The sequence below is a fragment of the Nerophis ophidion genome, linkage group LG09 (assembly GCF_033978795.1).
Source record: "Nerophis ophidion isolate RoL-2023_Sa linkage group LG09, RoL_Noph_v1.0, whole genome shotgun sequence".
Taxonomy (NCBI): Eukaryota; Metazoa; Chordata; class Actinopteri; order Syngnathiformes; family Syngnathidae; genus Nerophis; species Nerophis ophidion.
The window spans coordinates 68975633-68997215 of NC_084619.1; the positions used below are offsets into that span (position 1 = coordinate 68975633).

Here is a 21583-nt window from a genome sequence, read left to right on the forward strand (position 1 = left end):
GAAAGCCCACTGTTGAATACGTTTGTGTGTATTTGGTGAACATTCTTTTGTCCTACTAATTTCGGCATGTCTTGAACTCACCTTAGTGCAGGGGTGTCAAACTCAAATACAGAGTGGGCCAAAATTTTAACCTGAACAAAGCCGCGGGCCAAGGTTGGACAAATGAACCTTTTAATAGGGACCCAAACAAGTTTTGCATCGAATATTGAACAAGCGAGACTTGTATAACTTTATAGTGACATGCAAAATCGAGTTTCAAATAATACTAATTTAAAAATAGCAATGGCATATCATGACAAATTTAAATAGAAATTGAATGCCTCTTTTCTATTTGCAGCCTTCTCAGGTAAATATCAAAATAAACTTCCCACAGGCTAATAATACATTTTTATATTGTAGCGTCCAGGAAGAGGTAGTGCTGCAAGGGGGGTTCTGCGTATTTGTTCTGTTGTGTTTATGTTGTGTTACAGTGCGGATGTTCTCCCGAAATTTGCTTGTCATTCTTGTTTAGTGTTGGTTCACAGTGTGGCGCATATTTGTAACAGTCTTAAAGTTGTTTATACGGCCACCCTCAGTGCGACCTGTATGGCTGTTGACCAAGCTTGAATTGCTTTAGCGTGTGTGTGTGTGTAAAAGCCACATATATCATACTCTGTTTCTACATAGGAAAAGCGGACGTGACGAAAGGTTTTAGAGGACGCTTGAGGCAGTGCCTTTAAGGCACGCCCCCAATATTGTTGTCCAGGTGGGAATCGGGAGAAATTTGGGAGAATGGTCCTTGGAAAATCGTGGAAGGGGGGGGTTAGCAAGTATGAGTATTAGCGGTGAATGCGGTGTTACAGCGACACAGCTCTAATGTTAATTTCATATTGCCTCAAGGGCCAAATGAAAATACACGTCGGGCCAGAGTTTGACACCCATGCCTTAGTGCGCCTCATTTTGTCAACCGAATGTTTTATACTGTGCATGTATGCACAAAGGTGCCCTTTGTTTATGTTATTGACTTGTTGGAGTGCTAATCAGGCATAGTTGGTCAGTGCATGACTGCGTGCTAATCAATGCTAACATGCTATTTGGGCTAGCTGTATGTACATATTGCGTCATTATGCCTCATTTGTAGCTATATTTGAGCTCTTAATATCCTTTACTTTTACCCTCTGTATATAATTGAGTTTTGCATGTGTTCTGACACATTATCTGTATTTAATATTGGCTGTTTTTCAGATCGTTGTTTGTGTGCCATGTTGTTCCAGACCACAGCAAACATTACCGAGCTTGCCAAAAATTTTAATTAATTTATTAAAAAGAGACTTTGGACGGTAGAAATGTATATTTAGTTTTTTTTTCTTACTGTACCGAAAATGAACCGAACCGTGACCTTTTAAACCGAAATGTTTGTGTACCGTTACAGCCTTACTAAACAAGTGCAATTTTCCTTGAAACTTGACTCATCTGCAGTGCAGCCTTCCCATAATAGAAGCCACATCAAAGTCCACCCCCTAAACGTGTCCGATTCTGCTCAAAGAAAGCCATAATAGCGTCATCGTGAACCAAAGTGCAGCCTTCAGGAAATGAGTCCTGGAGGGAAAAAAGTGGTCAGGAGGAAGATGAATGACATGCTACTCATCATCATACACCCTGTTTAATGTCTTTAGTCTGCTGATGCAACCACTTCCTATCTGCTGACTGACTGACCCACATTCCTTCTTTGTGTGTGTGCATCCATGTGCCTGATTCTCCATCCTGTCTGAAACATGGTCGCCTTGCGCCAACCCCCCTGGGTCTCAGCCGGGACCAGTCAGAACAGTGGTTCTCCACTTTTTTCCACTGATGTACCCCCTGTGAACATTTTTTAATTCAAGTACCCCCTAAGCAGCGCAAAGCATTTTTGGTTGAAAAAAGAGATAAAGAAGCAAAATTCAGCACTATGTCATCAGTTTCTGATTTATTACATTGTATAACAGTGCAAAATAATACTCATTTGTAGTGGTCTTTCTTGAACTATTTGGAAAAAAAGATAGAAAAAATAACTAAAAACTTGTTGAAAAATAAACAAGTGATTCAATTATAAGTCAAAGCTGCAAGCAGGGATGGACGAGACCGAGTTTTGCTGGTGTTTTCTGCCTTTACCCATTCAACATATCTTTACCTGCACATTACCTACCTTCCCTGCATCCCGGGGTCACACTGGTGCTTCTTTCTTTCACCCATACATGCTGGTGCTTCCTGCCATCACCCGGACAACATATCTTTACCTGCACATTACCTACCTTCCCTGCATCCCGGGGTCACACTGGTGCTTCTTTCTTTCACCCATACATGCTGGTGCTTCCTGCCATCACCCGGACAACATATCTTTACCTGCACATTACCTACCTTCTCTGTATCCGGGGGACGGGGGGTATTAGGATGACAGGGGATGGAAAACATTAACAGTGCAATACGTTTTCATAACATGGTCACTACTGCCTACTTTGTCTTGTTATATTCTTATTTTACTGTTATATTGTTATTCCCATTGTTTTTATTCTTTTTGTAATATTTCTCTATTTTGTTTCCTTTTAAACCCCCATTATTTACTTTTTACTTTTTTCTTTAAATTGATCTCAACTCTGTACACTGGTGCTGGAATTTTAATTTTCCTGAAGGAACTCTCCTGAAGGAATCAATAAAGTAATATCTATCTATCTATCTATCTATCTATCTATCGATCCTGGAGTCAAACTGGTGCCTCCTTCTTTCACCCAGCCAACATATCAATCAATCAATCAATGTTTACTTATATAGCCCTAAATCACTAGTGTCTCAATCTTTACCCGCACAGTACCTACCTTCTCTGCATTGTGTGGTCACGCTGGTGCTTCCTGCTTTTAAGCGGCCAACTTGAGACGGCATCAGCGCAGAAGAGCAGTTCTTTGAAGGCTCGTAAAATCAAAACCGGAGCAGTTAGAAAAACTCTTTACGCAACTTTTAATCAGAAGGGTTCAATCTCTTTCCTGTGCGAGTTTGAAGCCGACACAACAAACGCGCTCAGAGGAGATAATGTTTGAAAAAAGGTGACGGGTTTTTACAAAACTTTTGTTTTGAAGGGGTAATTGCCAACTTCCTGTTGATTTTTGCTGAAGGATGTAAATTAATGAAATGTAGGTCTAAGTGAGACCTACATATAGGTTTTTCCTACCGGAAGTTACAAGCAATTTTGTCTGTTTTCTTCCCAAGAGCAGTTTTGTCAATGTTTTATTCCTAGGGGGCGCTAGAGCGCAGTTTTGAGTTTTGGGGTTTGGTTTTTTTATTAGATCGCAATTTTCTCTAGTCTTGATGTGTGTGTCCAATTTGGTGAGTTTTGAAGCATTTAGAGGGTCAAATTACAGCTCAAAGAGGCAAAAATGAATTTTTTTAGGAAACTTTGTTTTGAAGGGGTTTTGACAAATTTTGTTGATTTTTGCTGAAGGATGTCAGTGTATGAAATGTAGGTCTAAGTCAGACCTACATAAAGGTTTTTGTTTCATGTCTCCACGACATTCCTAATGGAAGTTACAAGCCGTTTTGTCTGTGTTTTTTCCTAGGGGGCAATTTTGAATTTTGGGGTTGGGATTTGGTTTTTTGATTAGATGGCAATTTTTGCCAGTCCTGATGTGTGTGTTAAATTTGGTGAGTTTAGAAGAATGTTAAGGGGGTCAAATTACAGCTCAAAGAGTATAATAAATAATAATAATAAAACCTTAGAAATACAATAGGGTCCTCTGTCCCAAAGGGACATTCGGTCTCTAATAAAGATTTCTACACATAGAAGTAATCCTCAACTTAAAGTGCCCTCTTTGGGGATTGTAATAGAGATCCATCTGGATTCATAAACTTAATTCTAGTCATTTCTTCACAAAAAAAGAAATCTTTACCACCAATATTTATGGAACATGTCCACAAAAAATCTAGCTGTCAACACTGAATATTGCATTGTTGTATTTCTGTTCACAGTTTATGAACTTACATTCATATTTTGTTGAAGTATTATTCAATAAATATTTTTATAAAGGATTTTTTAATTGTTGCTATTTTTAGAATATATATTTTTTTAAATCTCACGTACCCCTTGGCATACTTACAAGTACCCCAAAGGCCCATTTGAGAACCACTGAGTTAGAAGATTGTCACTCAGTGAATGTAATTTATCCGGAAAATGCCTTGTTTATTTACTAAAATTAACGCACAATTTAATCAAGGACGATCAAGATCTGAGAATTATATTATTGTTCTGGTATGCACAAAACCCAAAAGCAGTGTGTAAATGATAAATAAAAAAGAGAATACCACGATTTGTGAATCCTTTTCAACTTATATTCAACTGAACTGACTGCAAAGACAAGAGAATCTGGAAAAATCACTGAATGCCTGTGATCTTGGACCCCTCAGGCGGTGCTGAATTAAAAAGTGACATCAGTGTGTAAAGGATATCACCACATGAGCTCAGGAACACTTCAGAAACCCACTGTCAGTAACTACAGTTGAGCAATGCTCATCAAAGACTTATTTGGAACATCCCACAGGTGAACGGGCTAATTGGGAACAGGTGGGTGCCATGATTGGGTATAAAAGCAGCTTCCATGAAATGCTCAGTCAATCACAAACAAGGACGGGGTGACGGTCACCACTTTGTCAACAAATGCTTGAGCAAATTGTTTAAGAACAACATTTCTCAACCAGCTATTGCAAGGAATTTAGGGATTTCACCTAGTCTTGGAGCCACTATGGATTGAACTTTCACAGTATCATGTTAGACCCGCTCGACATCCATTGCTTTCGGTCCCCTAGAGGGGGGGGGTTGCCCACATCTGAGGTCCTCTCCAAGGTTTCTCATAGTCAGCATTGTCAGTGGCGTCCCACTGGATGTGAATTCTCCCTGCCCACTGGGTGTGAGTTTTCCTTGCCCTTTTGTGGGTTCTTCCGAGGATGTTGTAGTCGTAATGATTTGTGCAGTCCTTTGAGACATTTGTGATTTGGGGCTATATAAATAAACATTGATTGATTGATTGATTGACCATACAGTCTCAAATATCGTCAAAAGGTTCAGAGAATCTGGAGAAAACATTGAATGGCTGTGACCTTAGATTCCTCAGGTGTTAGTACATCAAAAAACGACATCAGTGTGTAAAGGATATCACCACATGGGCTCAGTAACACTTTAGAAAACCACTGTCCATAACTACAGTTGGTCGCTACATCTGTAAAGTGCAAGTTAAAACTGTACTATACAAAGCGAAAGCCATTCATCAACAACACCCAGAAACTCTGCCAACTTTGCTGGGCCCGAGCTCATCAAAGATGGACTGATGCAAAGTGTACAAGTGTCCTGTGGTCTGACGAGTCCATATTTCAGACTGTTTTTGGAAACTGTGGCCGTCGTGTCCTCCGGACCAGAGAGGAAAAGAACCACCAGGATTGTTCTAGGCGCAAAGTGTAAAAGGCAGCATGTGTGATGGTATGGGGGTGTATTAGTGGCCGAGGCATGGGTAACTTACACATCTGTGAAGGCACCATTAATGCTGAAGGGTACATACAGGTTTTGGAGCAACATATGTTGCCATCCAAGCAACGTTATCATGGACGCCCCTGCTTATTTCAGCGAGACGATGCCAAGCCATCGTTACAACAACGTGGCTTCATAGTAAAAGAGTGCAGGTCCTAAACTGGCCTGCCTGTAGTCCCATTGAAAATATGAAGGCTTAAATATGAGGCAGGAGACTCTTGAATAACTTAAGCTGTACATCAAGCAAGAATGGGAAATAATTCCACTTCAAAAATGTGTTTTCTCAGTTCCCAAACCTTTACTGGGTGTTGTTAAAAGGAAAGGCCATGTAACACACTGGTAAAAATGCCCCTGTGACAACATTTTTGCAATGTGTTGCTGCCATTAAATTCCAAGTTCATGGTTATTTGCAAAGAAAGCGAAGAGTCTCAGTGGAACATGAAATATCTTGTCATTGCAGTCTATTTCATTGAATATAAGTTGAAAAGGATTTGCAAGTCATTGTATTCTCTTTTTATTTACCATTTACACAACGTGACAACTTCACCGCTTTTGGCTTTTGTACATGATTTGCTAATAGAGCAATGTTTCATTGCATCAGTGCTTGTTTTGATCGCTTTGGTTGTCTCCCACATTCCAGGCACACGACGCCACCGAGCTAGCAGACTGAGAGTCGGACAACTTCGGATGTGACGGCGGAGACGAGCGCAACACCTTGAGAGCATGGCGCTGACGGACAAACACAAAGTCAAACGACAGCGCCTGGACAAAATATGCGAGGGTGAGACGGCTTTCACTTTATTTTCATGACCGGTGTGTTCTTCACTTTGTGGTCGCCGGAACACCCGTCAGCTGCACTTCAGATCACACGAGCTAAAAATGGCGTCTCGTTCCTACGTCTGGATGACATTTTTCATTGGATGTCCAAAAAAAAAAATCAGTGAAGTTTTATTTAAGATGACTTGATTAATTGGCAACACTAAATAGTCCCTAGTGTGTGAATGTTGTCTGTCTAACTGTGATGAGGTGGCCACTTGTCCAGGGTGTACCCCCACCCTCCGCTCGAATGTAGCTGAGATATGTTCCAGCTACCCCGAACGGGACAAACCGTAGAAAATGCATGGATGGATGACTTGATTGGAAGCTTATGGACCTAAAGTAGGCGTGTGTCTGTCTAATGAAGATCCTAAATCCAATCCACTTTATTTGTGTAGCACATTTAAACAACAGAAATGTTTCCAAAGGGCTTCACAACAATAATAAAAACAATATTCAAATATTATCTCTAGCTCCACCAATGACTGAATAAAAAACAAAAAAAATATAAAAACAATGAATGAATATGATTAAAAACGATTTTAAAGGGTTAAAACCATTTAAAACAGACGTTGGCATGAATTGATTAACGTGGATCCCGACTTAAACAAGTTGAAAAACTTATTGGGGTTTTACCATCTAGTGGTCAATTGTAGGGAATATGTACTGAACTGTGCAATCTACTAATAAAAGTTTCAATCAATCAATCAAATGCTAGTCTAGATTCAACTTTACAGTGTCTCTTTTCTAATTTCAGCCTTATTCCAAAATTCAAATGATTTTTTTTCCTCCTCAAAATTCTACACAAAACAACCCATGACCAGAAATTGCAATCGTGTGCTCTTTACATCCTAGGGGTGTAACGGTACGTGTATTTGTATCGAACCGTTTCGGTACGGGGGCTTCGGTTCGGCACGCAGAAGTCTTCACAAGCTGCTCTGCTTTCTGCCTCTGTCTCTGCCTCATTGTCCCGCCCACACAACCAGCTGATTGGTAACATACAAAGCCAATCAGCAGTGCGTATTCAGACTTCAGAACGATGTAGTCAATGCTTTAGCGTCGAGCGAGCAGATATTTGTCTAGCAGGGGAGTAGCGGACTCTACCCAAATTATACTAAACACTTCCCAGTCACAACTATTACAAACATCACTATGAGCTGTTGACCTTCTAGAAACTTAAACTGCAGCTCAGCTCGCTCACAGTATAGGCTTGAGATGAAGACTAATTAGCTTTTAGCGTAACGTTAGCTAATTTTTCTGTGTGTGTGTGCGTGTGTTTTAGGGGCAGCAAAGCCCTGTCTGCCTGTTTTTTCATTGAACTCTATTGTGTTAAGGGATGAATAGTCTCTCCTATTGCAATTGTACTATTTTTCAGTTATAGTTACATGAATCATTAGTAATGTAGCAGCCTAGTTTTGAATAGCAGGGTCCCTGCTATCAAATGTTGACAAAAATATAACATTTACATAACAAAAGTCAACTACAGGCTTCCCAAATGCTGTAATAAATTAAGCATGATGAGTTGACATTAAACAGTTTCAATGGAAACTGTTTAATGTTGCACTTTTTATATGTAGAAGAAAGGTTTTTTAATTCTATTTAATCAAAGCAACAATTTGAGGCAGTTTAATGTGGATTAACGTGGGCAGAATTATTATAGTGTTCCCAATGTTAAAAGGATAAAGCCATTGTTTACAAATTTGGTAAATAAATAACCAAACCATTTATATTTTGTTGATTTCTTACTGTACCGAAAATGAACCGAACCGTGACCTCTAAACCGAAATGTTTCTGTACCGTTACACCCCTATTACATCCAATGCAAAAAGTGCGTCGGTTGAGGTGGGCGGGGTTGGGGGGCAGGGTTTGGTGGTAGTGGAGTGTAATGTAGCCCGGAAGAGTTAGGGATGCATGGGATTCTGGGTATTTGTTCTGTTGTGTTTATGTTGTGTTATGGTGCGGATGTTCTCCAGAAATGTGTTTCTCATTCTTGTTTGGTGTGGGTTCACAGTGTGGCGCATATTACAGTAATAAGAGTGTTAAAGTTGTTTATATCACAACCCTCAGTCTAACCTGTATGGCTGTTGTACAAGTATGCCTTGCAGTCATTTTTGGTGTAATAACAGAGGCCACATATTACATGTGGATAGCAATGTGTAGAGGCGGGCGCGATGACATGTTTCAGAGAGCGCGGCTTTCGGCACGCCATCAATATTGTCGTCCAGGTGAAAATCGTAGAAAGTTTTCCCTGGGAGAGGCACTGAAATCCGAAAACCTGGAAAAATCAAGGGGGGGTCGGCAAGTATGAGCCTGAGCTACATCAGAGCGATCAAAGAGCCACATGCGGCTCCGGAGCCGCAGGTTGCCGACCCCTGGTCTATAATATATATAGATATCTAATGTATTCATACATTGTTTATGTAGGATATACACATGTATATATAACCTAATCATACTGTTTCTTCAACTTAAAAATAGCTGACTGTTTTTTTCCCCTTCACTGGGATTATATTCCCAGTTTTGATCTGGGACGTCTGGTCACTTATAGCATATAAGAATATTCTATTACTGTTAAGCAAACTATGAATAATAAAACATGTGTCCTTTATCATAGCTACAGGTATGACAAAAACGCGTGTGAAAATCAGTGCTATTCAGTGAGGTAAAATGAAATAAATACGCTGACAGTTCATTGCTTCTGACAAATGAATTGCACTGAGTGGAGCGGATCACGGCTTCACGGTGGCAGAGGGGTTAGTGCGTCTGCCTCACAATACCAAGGTCCTGCAGTCTTGGGTTCAATCCAAGGCTCAGAATATTCCGTGTGGAGTTTGCATGTTCTCCCTGTGAATGCATGGGTTCCCTCCGGGTACTCCGGCTTGCTCCCACCTCCAAAGACATGCACTTGGGGATAGACTCCTCCCACCTCCAAAGACATGCACCTGGGGATAGGCCCCTCCCACCTCAAAGACATGCACCTGGGGATAGACTCCTCCCACCTCCAAAGACATACACCTGGGGATAGGTTGATTGGCAACACTAAATGGGCCCTAGTGTGTAAATGTGTGTGTGAATGTTGTCTGTCTATCTGTGTTGGCCCTGCGATGAGGTGGCGACTTGTCCAGGGTGTACCCCACCTTCCGCCCAATTGTAGCTGAGATTGGCACCAGCGCCCCCCCGCGACTCCAAAAAGGAATAAGTGGTAGAAATGGATGGATGGATGGAGCGCATCACCACTCCAAGATGGCGGCCCCACGTCTCCTCAGCGCCAGTAGGCAGTAGGCTCTGTCACGCCAAATTTCTTCCCTCTACAAAAACCTTCCCCCCCCCCATTTACTTCCGGGGTCATGATTAATACAGATGTTTTGTTAACGCTATATTATAAAAATATAACGATATATCATAAAAATACAGACGTTTTGTTAACGCTATATTATAAAAGAATGTAAAAAATGAAAAAAACAATTTACAAACACAAGCTATGGGATGACGTAAGAGGAAACGTGAGGAAACGTGACCCCGGAAGTAAATGTGTCATCCCATTGCATGTGTTTGTAAATTGTTTTTTAAATGTTTTCAAAAAGATCCGAATTAACTAGTTTTTCTCTTTTTTTCTTTTCGGTAGAATTTAGAATTTTAAAGAGTCGAAATTAAAGATAAACTATGTTTCAAAATTACATTTTCATTTTTTTCGTGATTTCTCCTCTTTTAAACCGTTCAATAAAGTGTTTTTTTTTTTATCATTCATTCTCTACAAAAAAACCTTCCGTAAAAGGAAAAAAAATGCACCACGGACTGACGGACAGAAATACAATTTATTTAAGTGTGTATCAAACTGGTAGCCCTTCACATTCATCAGTACCCAAGAATATCTTTTGGTTTCAAAAAGATTGGTGACCCCTGGTCTGAATCCTAATGGGCCGCATTTTCCTTAAGTCTGAATTAGACCGTAGCTCAGTGTGGATCTGGGCTTGCAGTGAGTCATCCAAGTGTTCCGTCTGTCGGCCCTTTTGAGGGACCAGGACTGCAATAAGAGAAATATGCTAAACACCTGTCACTCCTTCCTTCCTTTCCCCGGTTCCCCCCCACCCACCTTATGTCCGCTCCATATGCGTGCGCGGTATGCACTGCCCGCCATCGCCATTTATCCGCGGTTAAGATCCGTGCAGTTGGCGGGAGGTGAACGTGACGTTGGTATTTACAAAACTGCAGTTGGGCGCATGTGCCACCAGGGGGCGTGTGGGGCTCTGTCACAATGACCAGCAGTGGCAGTCAGGCCTTTGGAATCCATCCTATGACAGCTTCATTAGGACGATAAGGCAAAGCAACCCAATCACGTACAATTAAAACAAGTCCTTTTTATAGCTCCGAGAGATGCTTTTAAAGACGATCATGGCATCGCTCGAGCCGTGCACTTAATGTCTGTTAAGTGTGTGCACTACAATCCAAAGTGACAGCATTATTCCCTGTAATCCCATTTCCATTTGCTGCCTCCTGCCGCAATAAGTCAAATGTAGTGTTTAACATTCGGAGCATGCTTTTGTTCGGCGACAGCGGAGAAGACACTTGTATTTATTCCTCCCGCAGCGTTGTGTTTTCGCTTTTGTGCTCATTGTTTATTCATATATGCGGAGCAGACCGAGGCCGAGGACTCTCGCTTGCGGTTTGCATGAACAAAAAGGAGATATTAACCAAGGGAGGTGCAGCAGCTGGGCAGACAGAAATGTGATACAAGATCTTGCTTGCACGGTGTGTGTGTGTGTTTGCACAGCATGCACATTGTCACAGCGCTAATGTAATGTTTGGTAAATCTGAGCATGAACACATCTCGCACAATCAGAATTAGGCACGCACCAGCGCACACAAAGCCCGTGTACTTTTGGCCTTGTTTTTGTAAAGCAGCCAGAAGGAACACGCACCTCGCTGCGATTAAATGGACATGTAACATGCCACTATTTGGTTTTGTTGTTGTTTCTTGCCTGTAAAAGCAAAGGTTGGAAGTGCTTCGGATTAACGGCCATTACGCAGAGAAGCACCCTGCCCCCCCCTGCACAGACTGAAACCCCCCCTCCCCACCCGGTGTTTCAGTTTTGCCCGCAGATTACTGATATACCCTAGGTCAGGGGTAGGGAACCTATGGCTCTAGAGCCAGATGTGGCTCTTTTGATGACTCTCGGATAAATCTGAGCTGAAAATTGCTTAACAAGATAAGTAATTAATAATTCCACTTGTCATCACAGTATTAAAAATAACGTTCAAAATATAAAACATTCTCATGCATTTTTAATCCATCCATCCATTTTCTCCCGCACCTGTTCAAGAAGTTGCGTTAATGGTAAGAAGTTATTTATTTATTATTGGTTAGTGTGGGGCTTGCCCTCCTGGGGGAGCTTCAGACCACCAAGCACCGACATGAGAGCATGTTTAGGGGTTACAATATTGTTTTATTTTTCAATAAGTCGCTCAGTTGCTTTCCAGCAATTGTATTTTTCTCTTTCGTTCTCGCTCGCGCTCCGGCTCCAGCCCCCAACCCCGTCTCTCCTCCTGGCTGCTGCTAATAACAGAGCGACAGGTGATTAGATAACAAGGCCCAGGTGGACCATCTACGCACCTGTCGCTGATTTTGAGGCTGGTCCTGGCACACCCCAGTTTGCTGCAGGCCTGCAGGCCACGCCCCCCTCCACAGTTACCTTCAGAATAACAATGTTGATACAAAGAATAAGAGACCTATTATACTCTAGAAATGTTGGTCTTACTTAAAAATGCACGCGTTTAGTTGTGTTCAGTGTTGAAAAAAAATATTATATGGCTCTTACGGAAATACATTTGAAAATATTTGGCTTTTTGGCTCTCTCAGAAAAAAAGGTTCCCGACCCCTGCCGTAGGTCAGTGTTTCTCAACCTTTTTTGAGCCAAAGCACATTTTTTGCGTTGAAAAAATCCGGAGGCACACCACCAGCAGAAATCATTAAAAAACGAAACTCATTAGACAGTAAAAGTCGTCGCAATTGTTGGATATGAGGTAGATAACAAGGCCCAGGTGGACCATCTACACACCTGTCGCTGATTTTGAGGCTGGTCCTGGCACACCCCAGTTTGCTGCAGGCCACGCTCCCCTCCACAGTTACCTTCAGAATAACAATAATGATACAAAGAATAAGAGACCTATTATACTCTAGAAATGTTGGTCTTACTTAAAAATGCACGCGTTTAGTTGTGTTCAGTGTTGAAAAAAAATATTATATGGCTCTTACGGAAATACATTTTAAAATATTTGGCTTTTTGGCTCTCTCAGCCAAAAAGGTTCCCGACCCCTGCCGTAGGTCAGTGTTTCTCAACCTTTTTTGAGCCAAAGCACATTTTTTGCGTTGAAAAAATCCGGAGGCACACCACCAGCAGAAATCATTAAAAAACGAAACTCTTTAGACAGTAAAAGTCGTCGCAATTGTTGGATATGAGGTAGATAACAAGGCCCAGGTGGACCATCTACGCACCTGTCGCTGATTTTGAGGCTGGTCCTGGCACACCCCAGTTTGCTGCAGGCCTGCAGGCCACGCCCCCCTCCACAGTTACCTTCAGAATAACAATGTTGATACAAAGAATAAGAGACCTATTATACTCTAGAAATGTTGGTCTTACTTAAAAATGCACGCGTTTAGTTGTGTTCAGTGTTGAAAAAAAATATTATATGGCTCTTACGGAAATACGTTTTAAAATATTTGGCTATTTGGCTCTCTCAGCCAAAAAGGTTCCCGACCCCTGCCCTAGGTCAGTGTTTTTCAACCTTTTTTGAGCCAAAGCACATTTTTTGCATTGAAAAAATCCGGAGGCACACCACCAGCAGAAATCATTAAAAAACAAAACTCATTAGACAGTAAAAGTCGTCGCAATTGTTGCATATGAGGTAGATAACAAGGCCCAGGTGGACCATCTACGCACCTGTCGCTGATTTTGAGGCTGCTCCTGGCACACCCCAGTTTGCTGCAGGCCCGCAGGCCACGCCCCCCTCCACAGTTACCTTCAGAATAACAATGTTGATACAAAGAATAAGAGACCTATTATACTCTAGAAATGTTGGTCTTACTTAAAAATGCATGCGTTTAGTTGTGTTCAGTGTTGAAAAAAATATTATATGGCTCTGACGGAAATACATTTTAAAATATTTGGCTTTTTTGCTCTCTCAGCCAAAAAGGTTCCCGACCCCTGCCCTAGGTCAGTGTTTTTCAACCTTTTTTGAGCCAAAGCACATTTTTTGCGTTGAAAAAATCCGGAGGCACACCACCAGCAGAAATCATTAAAAAAACGAAACTCATTAGACAGTAAAAGTCGTCGCAATTGTTGGATATGAGGTAGATAACAAGGCCCAGGTGGACCATCTACACATCTGTCGCTGATTTTGAGGCTGGTCCTGGCACACCCCCAGTTTGCTGCAGGCCCGCAGGCCACGCCCCCCTCCACAGTTACCTTCAGAATAACAATGTTGATACAAAGAATAAGAGACCTATTATACTCTAGAAATGTTGGTCTTACTTAAAAATGCACGTGTTTAGTTGTGTTCAGTGTTGAAAAAAATATTATATGGCTCTTACGGAAATACATTTTAAAATATTTGGCTTTTTGGCTCTCTCAGCCAAAAAAGGTTCCCGACCCCTGCCCTAGGTCAGTGTTTCTCAACCTTTTTTGAGCCAAAGCACATTTTTTTGCGTTGAAAAAATCCGGAGGCACACCACCAGCAGAAATCATTAAAAAACGAAACTCATTAGACAGTAAAAGTCGTCGCAATTGTTGGATATGAGGTAGATAACAAGGCCCAGGTGGACCATCCACACACCTGTCACTGATTTTGAGGCTGCTCCAGGCACACTCCAGTTTGCTGCAGGCCACGCGCCCCTCCACAGTTACCTTCAGAATAACAATGTTCATACAAAGAATAAGAGACCTATTATACTCTAGAAATGTTGGTCTTACTTAAAAATGCACGCGTTTAGTTGTGTTCAGTGTTGAAAAAAATATTATATGGCTCTTACGGAAATACATTTTAAAATATTTGGCTTTTTGGCTCTCTCAGCCAAAAAGGTTCCCGACCCCTGCCCTAGGTCAGTGTTTCTCAACCTTTTTTGAGCCAAAGCACATTTTTTCCGTTGAAAAAATCCGGAGACACACCACCAGCAGAAATCATTAAAAAACGAAACTCATTAGACAGTAAAAGTCGTCGCAATTGTTGGATATGAGGTAGATAACAAGGCCCAGGTGGACCATCTACGCACCTGTCGCTGATTTTGAGGCTGGTCCTGGCACACCCCAGTTTGCTGCAGGCCCGCAGGCCACGCCCCCCTCCACAGTTACCTTCAGAATAACAATGTTGATACAAAGAATAAGAGACCTATTATACTCTAGAAATGTTGGTCTTACTTAAAAATGCACACGTTTAGTTGTGTTCAGTGTTGAAAAAAAATATTATATGGCTCTTACGGAAATACATTTTAAAATATTTGGCTTTTTGGCTCTCTCAGCCAAAAAGGTTCCCGACCCCTGCCCTAGGTCAGTGTTTTTCAACCTTTTTTGAGCCAAAGCACATTTTTTGCGTTGAAAAAATCCGGAGGCACACCACCAGCAGAAATCATTAAAAAACGAAACTCTTTAGACAGTAAAAGTCGTCGCAATTGTTGGATATGAGGTAGATAACAAGGCCCAGGTGGACCATCTACGCACCTGTCGCTCATTTTGAGGCTGCTCCTGGTACACCCCAGTTTGCTGCAGGCCCGCAGGCCACGCTCCCCTCCACAGTTACCTTCAGAATAACAATGTTGATACAAAGAATAAGAGACCTATTATACTCTAGAAATGTTGGTCTTACTTAAAAATGCACGTGTTTAGTTGTGTTCAGTGTTGAAAAAAATATTATATGGCTCTTACGGAAATACATTTTAAAATATTTGGCTTTTTGGCTCTCTCAGCCAAAAAGGTTCACGACCCCTGCCCTAGGTCAGTGTTTCTCAACCTTTTTTGAGCCAAAGTACATTTTTTGCGTTGAAAAAATCCGGAGGCACACCACCAGCAGAAATCATTAAAAAACGAAACTCATTAGACAGTAAAAGTCGTCGCAATTGTTGGATATGAGGTAGATAACAAGGCCCAGGTGGACCATCTACGCACCTGTCGCTGATTTTGAGGCTGGTCCTGGCACACCCCAGTTTGCTGCAGGCCCGCAGGCCACGCCCCCCTCCACAGTTACCTTCAGAATAACAATGTTGATACAAAGAATAAGAGACCTATTATACTCTAGAAATGTTGGTCTTACTTAAAAATGCACACGTTTAGTTGTGTTCAGTGTTGAAAAAAAATATTATATGGCTCTTACGGAAATACATTTTAAAATATTTGGCTTTTTGGCTCTCTCAGCCAAAAAGGTTCCCGACCCCTGCCCTAGGTCAGTGTTTTTCAACCTTTTTTGAGCCAAAGCACATTTTTTGCGTTGAAAAAATCCGGAGGCACACCACCAGCAGAAATCATTAAAAAACGAAACTCTTTAGACAGTAAAAGTCGTCGCAATTGTTGGATATGAGGTAGATAACAAGGCCCAGGTGGACCATCTACGCACCTGTCGCTCATTTTGAGGCTGCTCCTGGCACACCCCAGTTTGCTGCAGGCCCGCAGGCCACGCTCCCCTCCACAGTTACCTTCAGAATAACAATGTTGATACAAAGAATAAGAGACCTATTATACTCTAGAAATGTTGGTCTTACTTAAAAATGCACGTGTTTAGTTGTGTTCAGTGTTGAAAAAAATATTATATGGCTCTTACGGAAATACATTTTAAAATATTTGGCTTTTTGGCTCTCTCAGCCAAAAAGGTTCACGACCCCTGCCCTAGGTCAGTGTTTCTCAACCTTTTTTGAGCCAAAGTACATTTTTTGCGTTGAAAAAATCCGGAGGCACACCACCAGCAGAAATCATTAAAAAACGAAACTCATTAGACAGTAAAAGTCGTCGCAATTGTTGGATATGAGGTAGATAACAAGGCCCAGGTGGACCATCTACGCACCTGTCGCTGATTTTGAGGCTGGTCCTGGCACACCCCAGTTTGCTGCAGGCCACGCCCCCCTTCACAGTTACCTTCAGAATAACAATGTTCATACAAAGAATAAGAGACCTATTATACTCTAGAAATGTTGGTCTTACTTAAAAATGCACGCGTTTAGTTGTGTTCAGTGTTGAAAAAAAATATTATATGGCTCTTACGGAAATACATTTGAAAATATTTGGCTTTTTGGCTCTCTCAGAAAAAAAGGTTCCCGACCCCTGCCGTAGGTCAGTGTTTCTCAACCTTTTTTGAGCCAAAGCACATTTTTTGCGTTGAAAAAATCCGGAGGCACACCACCAGCAGAAATCATTAAAAAACGAAACTCATTAGACAGTAAAAGTCGTCGCAATTGTTGGATATGAGGTAGATAACAAGGCCCAGGTGGACCATCTACGCACCTGTCGCTCATTTTGAGGCTGGTCCTGGCACACCCCAGTTTGCTGCAGGCCACGCTCCCCTCCACAGTTACCTTCAGAATAACAATGTTGATACAAAGAATAAGAGACCTATTATACTCTAGAAATGTTGGTCTTACTTAAAAATGCACGCGTTTAGTTGTGTTCAGTGTTGAAAAAAATATTACATGGCTCTTACGGAAATACATTTTAAAATATTTGGCTTTTTGGCTATCTCAGCCAAAAAGGTTCCCGACCCCTGATCTAGGTCAGTGTTTCTCAACCTTTTTTGAGCCAAAGCACATTTTTTGCGTTGAAAAAATCCGGAGGCACACCAGCAGCAGAAATCATTAAAAAACGAAACTCATTAGACAGTAAAAGTCATCGCAATTGTTGGCTATGAATTCAAACCATAACCAAACATGCATCACTATAGCTCTTGTCTCAACGTATTTTCCTGTGTGTAGTGTTTTAGTTCTTGTCTAGCACTCCTATTTTTGGATGACTTTTTCTCTTTTTTTGGTATTTTCCTGTAAATCATCCGTGTCAAACTCTGGCCCGCGGACCAAATTTGGCCTGCCGTTTAATTTCATTTGGCCCTTGAGGCAATATCAAATTAACATTAGAGCTGGCCCGCCGGTACTATACCACATTCACCGCTAATACTCATACTTGCCAACCCTCCCCATTTTCCCGGGAGACTCCCGAAGTTTAGTGCCGTTCCCGAAAATCTCCCTGGGCAACCATTCTCCCGATTTCCACCCGGACAACAATATTGGGAGCGTGCCTTAAAGGGGAACATTATCACAATTTCAAAAGGGTTAACAACAATAAAAATCAGTTCCCAGTGGCTTGTTGTATTTTTTGAAGTTTTTTTTCAAAATTTTACCGGTCTCGGAATATCCCTAAATAAAGCTTTAAAGTGCCTTATTTTCGGCTCTCTGCAAAGACACTGGCCATTTCCCTGTGACGTCACACAGTGCTGCCAATGTAAACAAACAATGGGAATACCACAGCAAGATATAGTGACATTAGCTCGGATTCAAACTCGGATTTCAGCGACTTAAGCGATTCAACAGATTACGCATGTATTGAAACGGATGGTTGGAGTATGAAAGTATTGAAGAAGAAACTGAAGCTATTGAGCGAATAGCTATTGACGTTATTCATAGCCATAGCATGGCCGAATAGCTGCGTTAGGATCGCCGGTAAAATGTGCGGACCAAACAATCAGGAATTTCGCATCTTTTGACACTGGAGCAACTTAAATTCGTCGATTGGTAAGTGTTTTTTTTGCATTAAATGTGGGTGGAAGGAAACTAAATATAGTTGCAAATGCATCTGCAGGTTATCCATACATCTCTGTGCCATGTCTGCTTTAGCACCGCCGGTAAATAGCATGTTAGCACCGATTAACGTAGCATGTTAGCATCGATTAGCATAGCATGTTAGCAACGATTAGCTGGCAGTCATCATCAACAAAATTCACCTTTGTGAATTCGTTGACTTTATAGTTGCAAATGCATCTGCAGGTTAGCCATACATCTCTGTGCCATGTCTGCTTTAGCACCGCCGGTAAATAGCATATTAGCGTCGATTAGTGTAGTATGTTAGCATCGATTAACTGGCAGTCACGCCGGAACCAAATATGTCTGATTAGCACATAAGTCAACATCAACAAAACTCACTTTTGTGATTTCGTTGAATTTATCGTTGCAAATGCATTTGCAGGTTATCCATACATCTCTGTGCCATGTCTGTCATCGCCGGTCAAATGTTGAGACACTCTGGCACATTCAATGGGGGTCTGGCGGAAGACACTTTGGCATCTTCGGGCCAGTGGTGCAACTTGAATCCCTCCCTGTTAGTGTTGTTACACCCTCCGACAACACACCGACGAGGCATGATGTCTCCAAGGTTCCAAAAAATAGTCGAAAAAACGGAAAATAACAGAGCTGAGACCCGGTGTTTGTAATATGTTGAAAATGAAAATGGCGGCTGTATTTCCTCGGAGACGTCACGTTCTGACGTCATCGCAAAAAGAGCAATAAACAGAAAGGCGATTAATTCGCCAAAATTCACCCATTTAGAGTTTGGAAATCGGTTGCAAAAATAGATGGTCTTTTTTCTGCACCATCAAGGTATATATTGACGCTTACATAGGTCCAGTGATTATGTTCCCCTTTAAATTTTTTCATTTTACTTTTATGTTTTTGTTTATTTTAATAGTATTTTTAGAATGTGCTGTGGGCCTTTAAAACATTAGCTGTGGGCCGCAAATGGCCTCTGAGGCACACTTTTGACACCCCTGCAATAGAAAATAAAAAATAAAATCTGATAAATCTATGGGTAAAAAGCAGAGCCTGGCAATGCAGGCGCGTTTATCATAACTCTCTCGCTCTCTCTGTCTCTGCCCCTCCCTCACGAATGTTGCTGCGTGCACAATTTGTTTTGTTTTTAACTTCTTCTTAACCCCGAACGTACATTGAAAATACACGCAACCCTAACTTAAAATGCCGGACATTTGAGGCATTTAAGAAACTCCACCCGGACAGCCCCGCAAAAGAGGACATGTCCGGTGAAAAGAGGAGGTATGGTCAGTCTATCGTAGCCCGGTCGCTGCTGTTGTGCCTCGGTGTGCATTGTTTACACAACGTGCGGTACGCTACTCAATATGTCCGTGTGAAAACTTGTTCGGTACACCTCCGAACCGAGTCGAAACCCCCGTACCAAAGCGGTTCAAAACCAATGTCAATGTCACAAAATAACGACCAACTTTTTTCTGTTAAACCCCTCCAGAAAACAGTGGTACTGTTTTTCAATTTTCCCTAAAATGTTGTAAAAACAAAACAAACACAAAAAAAACACTTTTTTGCAGTAAAATTTTGTAGATGTAAAGTTTTTCCGTAAAATGGACAGTCTACTTAAAGCAATGTATATAATCAATCAATCAATGTTTATTTATATAGCCATAAATCACAAATGTCTCAAAGGACTGTACAAACCATAATTAATAATGAAATCCAAAGGCACCGCCAAGGCTGCCCTTTGTCACCCATTCTGTTCATAACTTTTATGGACAGAATTTCTAGGCGCAGTCAGGGCGTTGAAAGGTTCCGGTTTGGTGGCTGCAGGATTAGGTCTCTGCTTTTTGCAGATGATGTGGTCCTGATGGCTTCATCTGGCCGGGATCTTCAGCTCTCACTGGATCAGTTTGCAGCCGAGTGTGAAGCGACTGGGATGAGAATCAGCAAGTCCGAGTCCATGGTTCTCGCCCGGAAAAGGGTGGAGTGCCACCTTCGGGTTGGGGAGGAGATTTTGCCCCAAGTGGAGGAGTTTAAGTACCTAGGAGTCTTGTTCACGAGTGGGGGAAGAGTGGATGGTGAGATCAACAGGCGGATCGGTGTGGCGTCTTCAGTAATGCGGAGGCTGTATGGATCCGTTGTGGTGAAGAAGGAGCTGAGCCGGAAGGCAAAGCTCTCAATGTACCGGTCGATCTACGTTCCCACCCTCACCTATGGTCATGAGCTTTGGGTTATGACCCAAAGGACAAGATCACGGGTACAAGCGGCCCAAATGATTTTCCTCTCCCTTAGAGATAGGGTGAGAAGCTCTGCCATCCGAGAGGAGCTCAAAGTAAAGCCGCTGCTCCTCCACATGGAGAGGAGCCTGATGAGGTGGTTCGGGCATCTGGTCAGGATGCCACCCGAACGCTTCCCTAGGGAGGTGTTTAGGGCACGTCCAACCGGTAGGAAGCCACGGGGAAGACCCAGGACACGTTGGGAAGACTATGTCTCCCGGCTGGCCTGGGAACGCCTCGGGATCCCCCGGGAGGAGTTGGACGGAAAGGGAAGTCTGGGCTTCCCTGCTTAGGCTGCTGCACCCGCAAACCGACCTCAGATAAGCGGAAGAAGACGGATGGCTGGAAGGAAATCCAAAGGCAAATTAATGCATTGTTTACTGTTACAAGCGGCCCTCTGATGGCATCTACAATAATAATAATGATAATAATAATAATAATACATTTTATTTGGTATAGCACTTTTCTGAGCACTCAAAGACGCTTTACAGGATAAAAAAAATGAAAATATAAAACAGTTTAAAGTAATAATATCAAATACAGGAAATATAAAAGCAGTACACTGTAAAATACATAATATTACAAGACAGGACATTACAAGACACAGAACACTAATCACAGGTTAAAAGCAGATCTGAACAGGTGTGTTTTGAGAAGGCTTTTGAAGGTAGGAAGGTCTGGGCAGTCACGGATGGGTTTGGGAAGAGTGTTCCAGAGGGTGGGAGCAGCGATGGAGAAGGCTCTATCACCCCAGGTCCGGAGCTTGGTTCTGAGTGGTGGGGAGAGGAGGTTGGCATCAGAGGAACGAAGGGGGTATGGCGGTGAAGCAGGTAGGTGAGGTATCGGGGGGCCTGGTCGTGAAGGGCTTTGTGGGTGAGGAACGGGGAGCCAGTGGAGTTTCTGGAGGACTGGGGCAATGTGCTCACGGGAGCGGGTGTGGGTGAGCAGGCGGGCGGCAGAGTTTTGAATGTATTGAATAACTGCCATGTGGCCCTCAATGAAAACCAGTTCGACTCCCCTGCCCTATGGTGAATGAGATTAGATATCCCCAAAATATAGCATGCACATATAAACGGTTCCTACATCTTTTCAAGCACTCTTGTCAAGTAGAGACTGAACATGTTTTTTTATGCATAGGGCGTCTTAAATGAGTCATAGCGGGGCAGTGCAGGGAGCCACACAGCC

The 21583-nt window shown here is 42.2% G+C and overlaps 1 protein-coding gene across 1 annotated transcript in view; it reads left to right on the top strand.

The window, feature by feature from the left end:
- The window catches only part of LOC133559676 (C-terminal-binding protein 2-like), a 127337-nt gene that overhangs the window by 29505 nt on the left and 76249 nt on the right, over window positions 1-21583 (top strand). The window contains exon 2 of the mRNA XM_061911666.1: window positions 6165-6305. Within this exon, the coding sequence (XP_061767650.1) occupies window positions 6248-6305 (58 nt within the window). The 5' untranslated portion in view covers window positions 6165-6247. The remainder of the gene's footprint in view (window positions 1-6164; window positions 6306-21583) is intronic.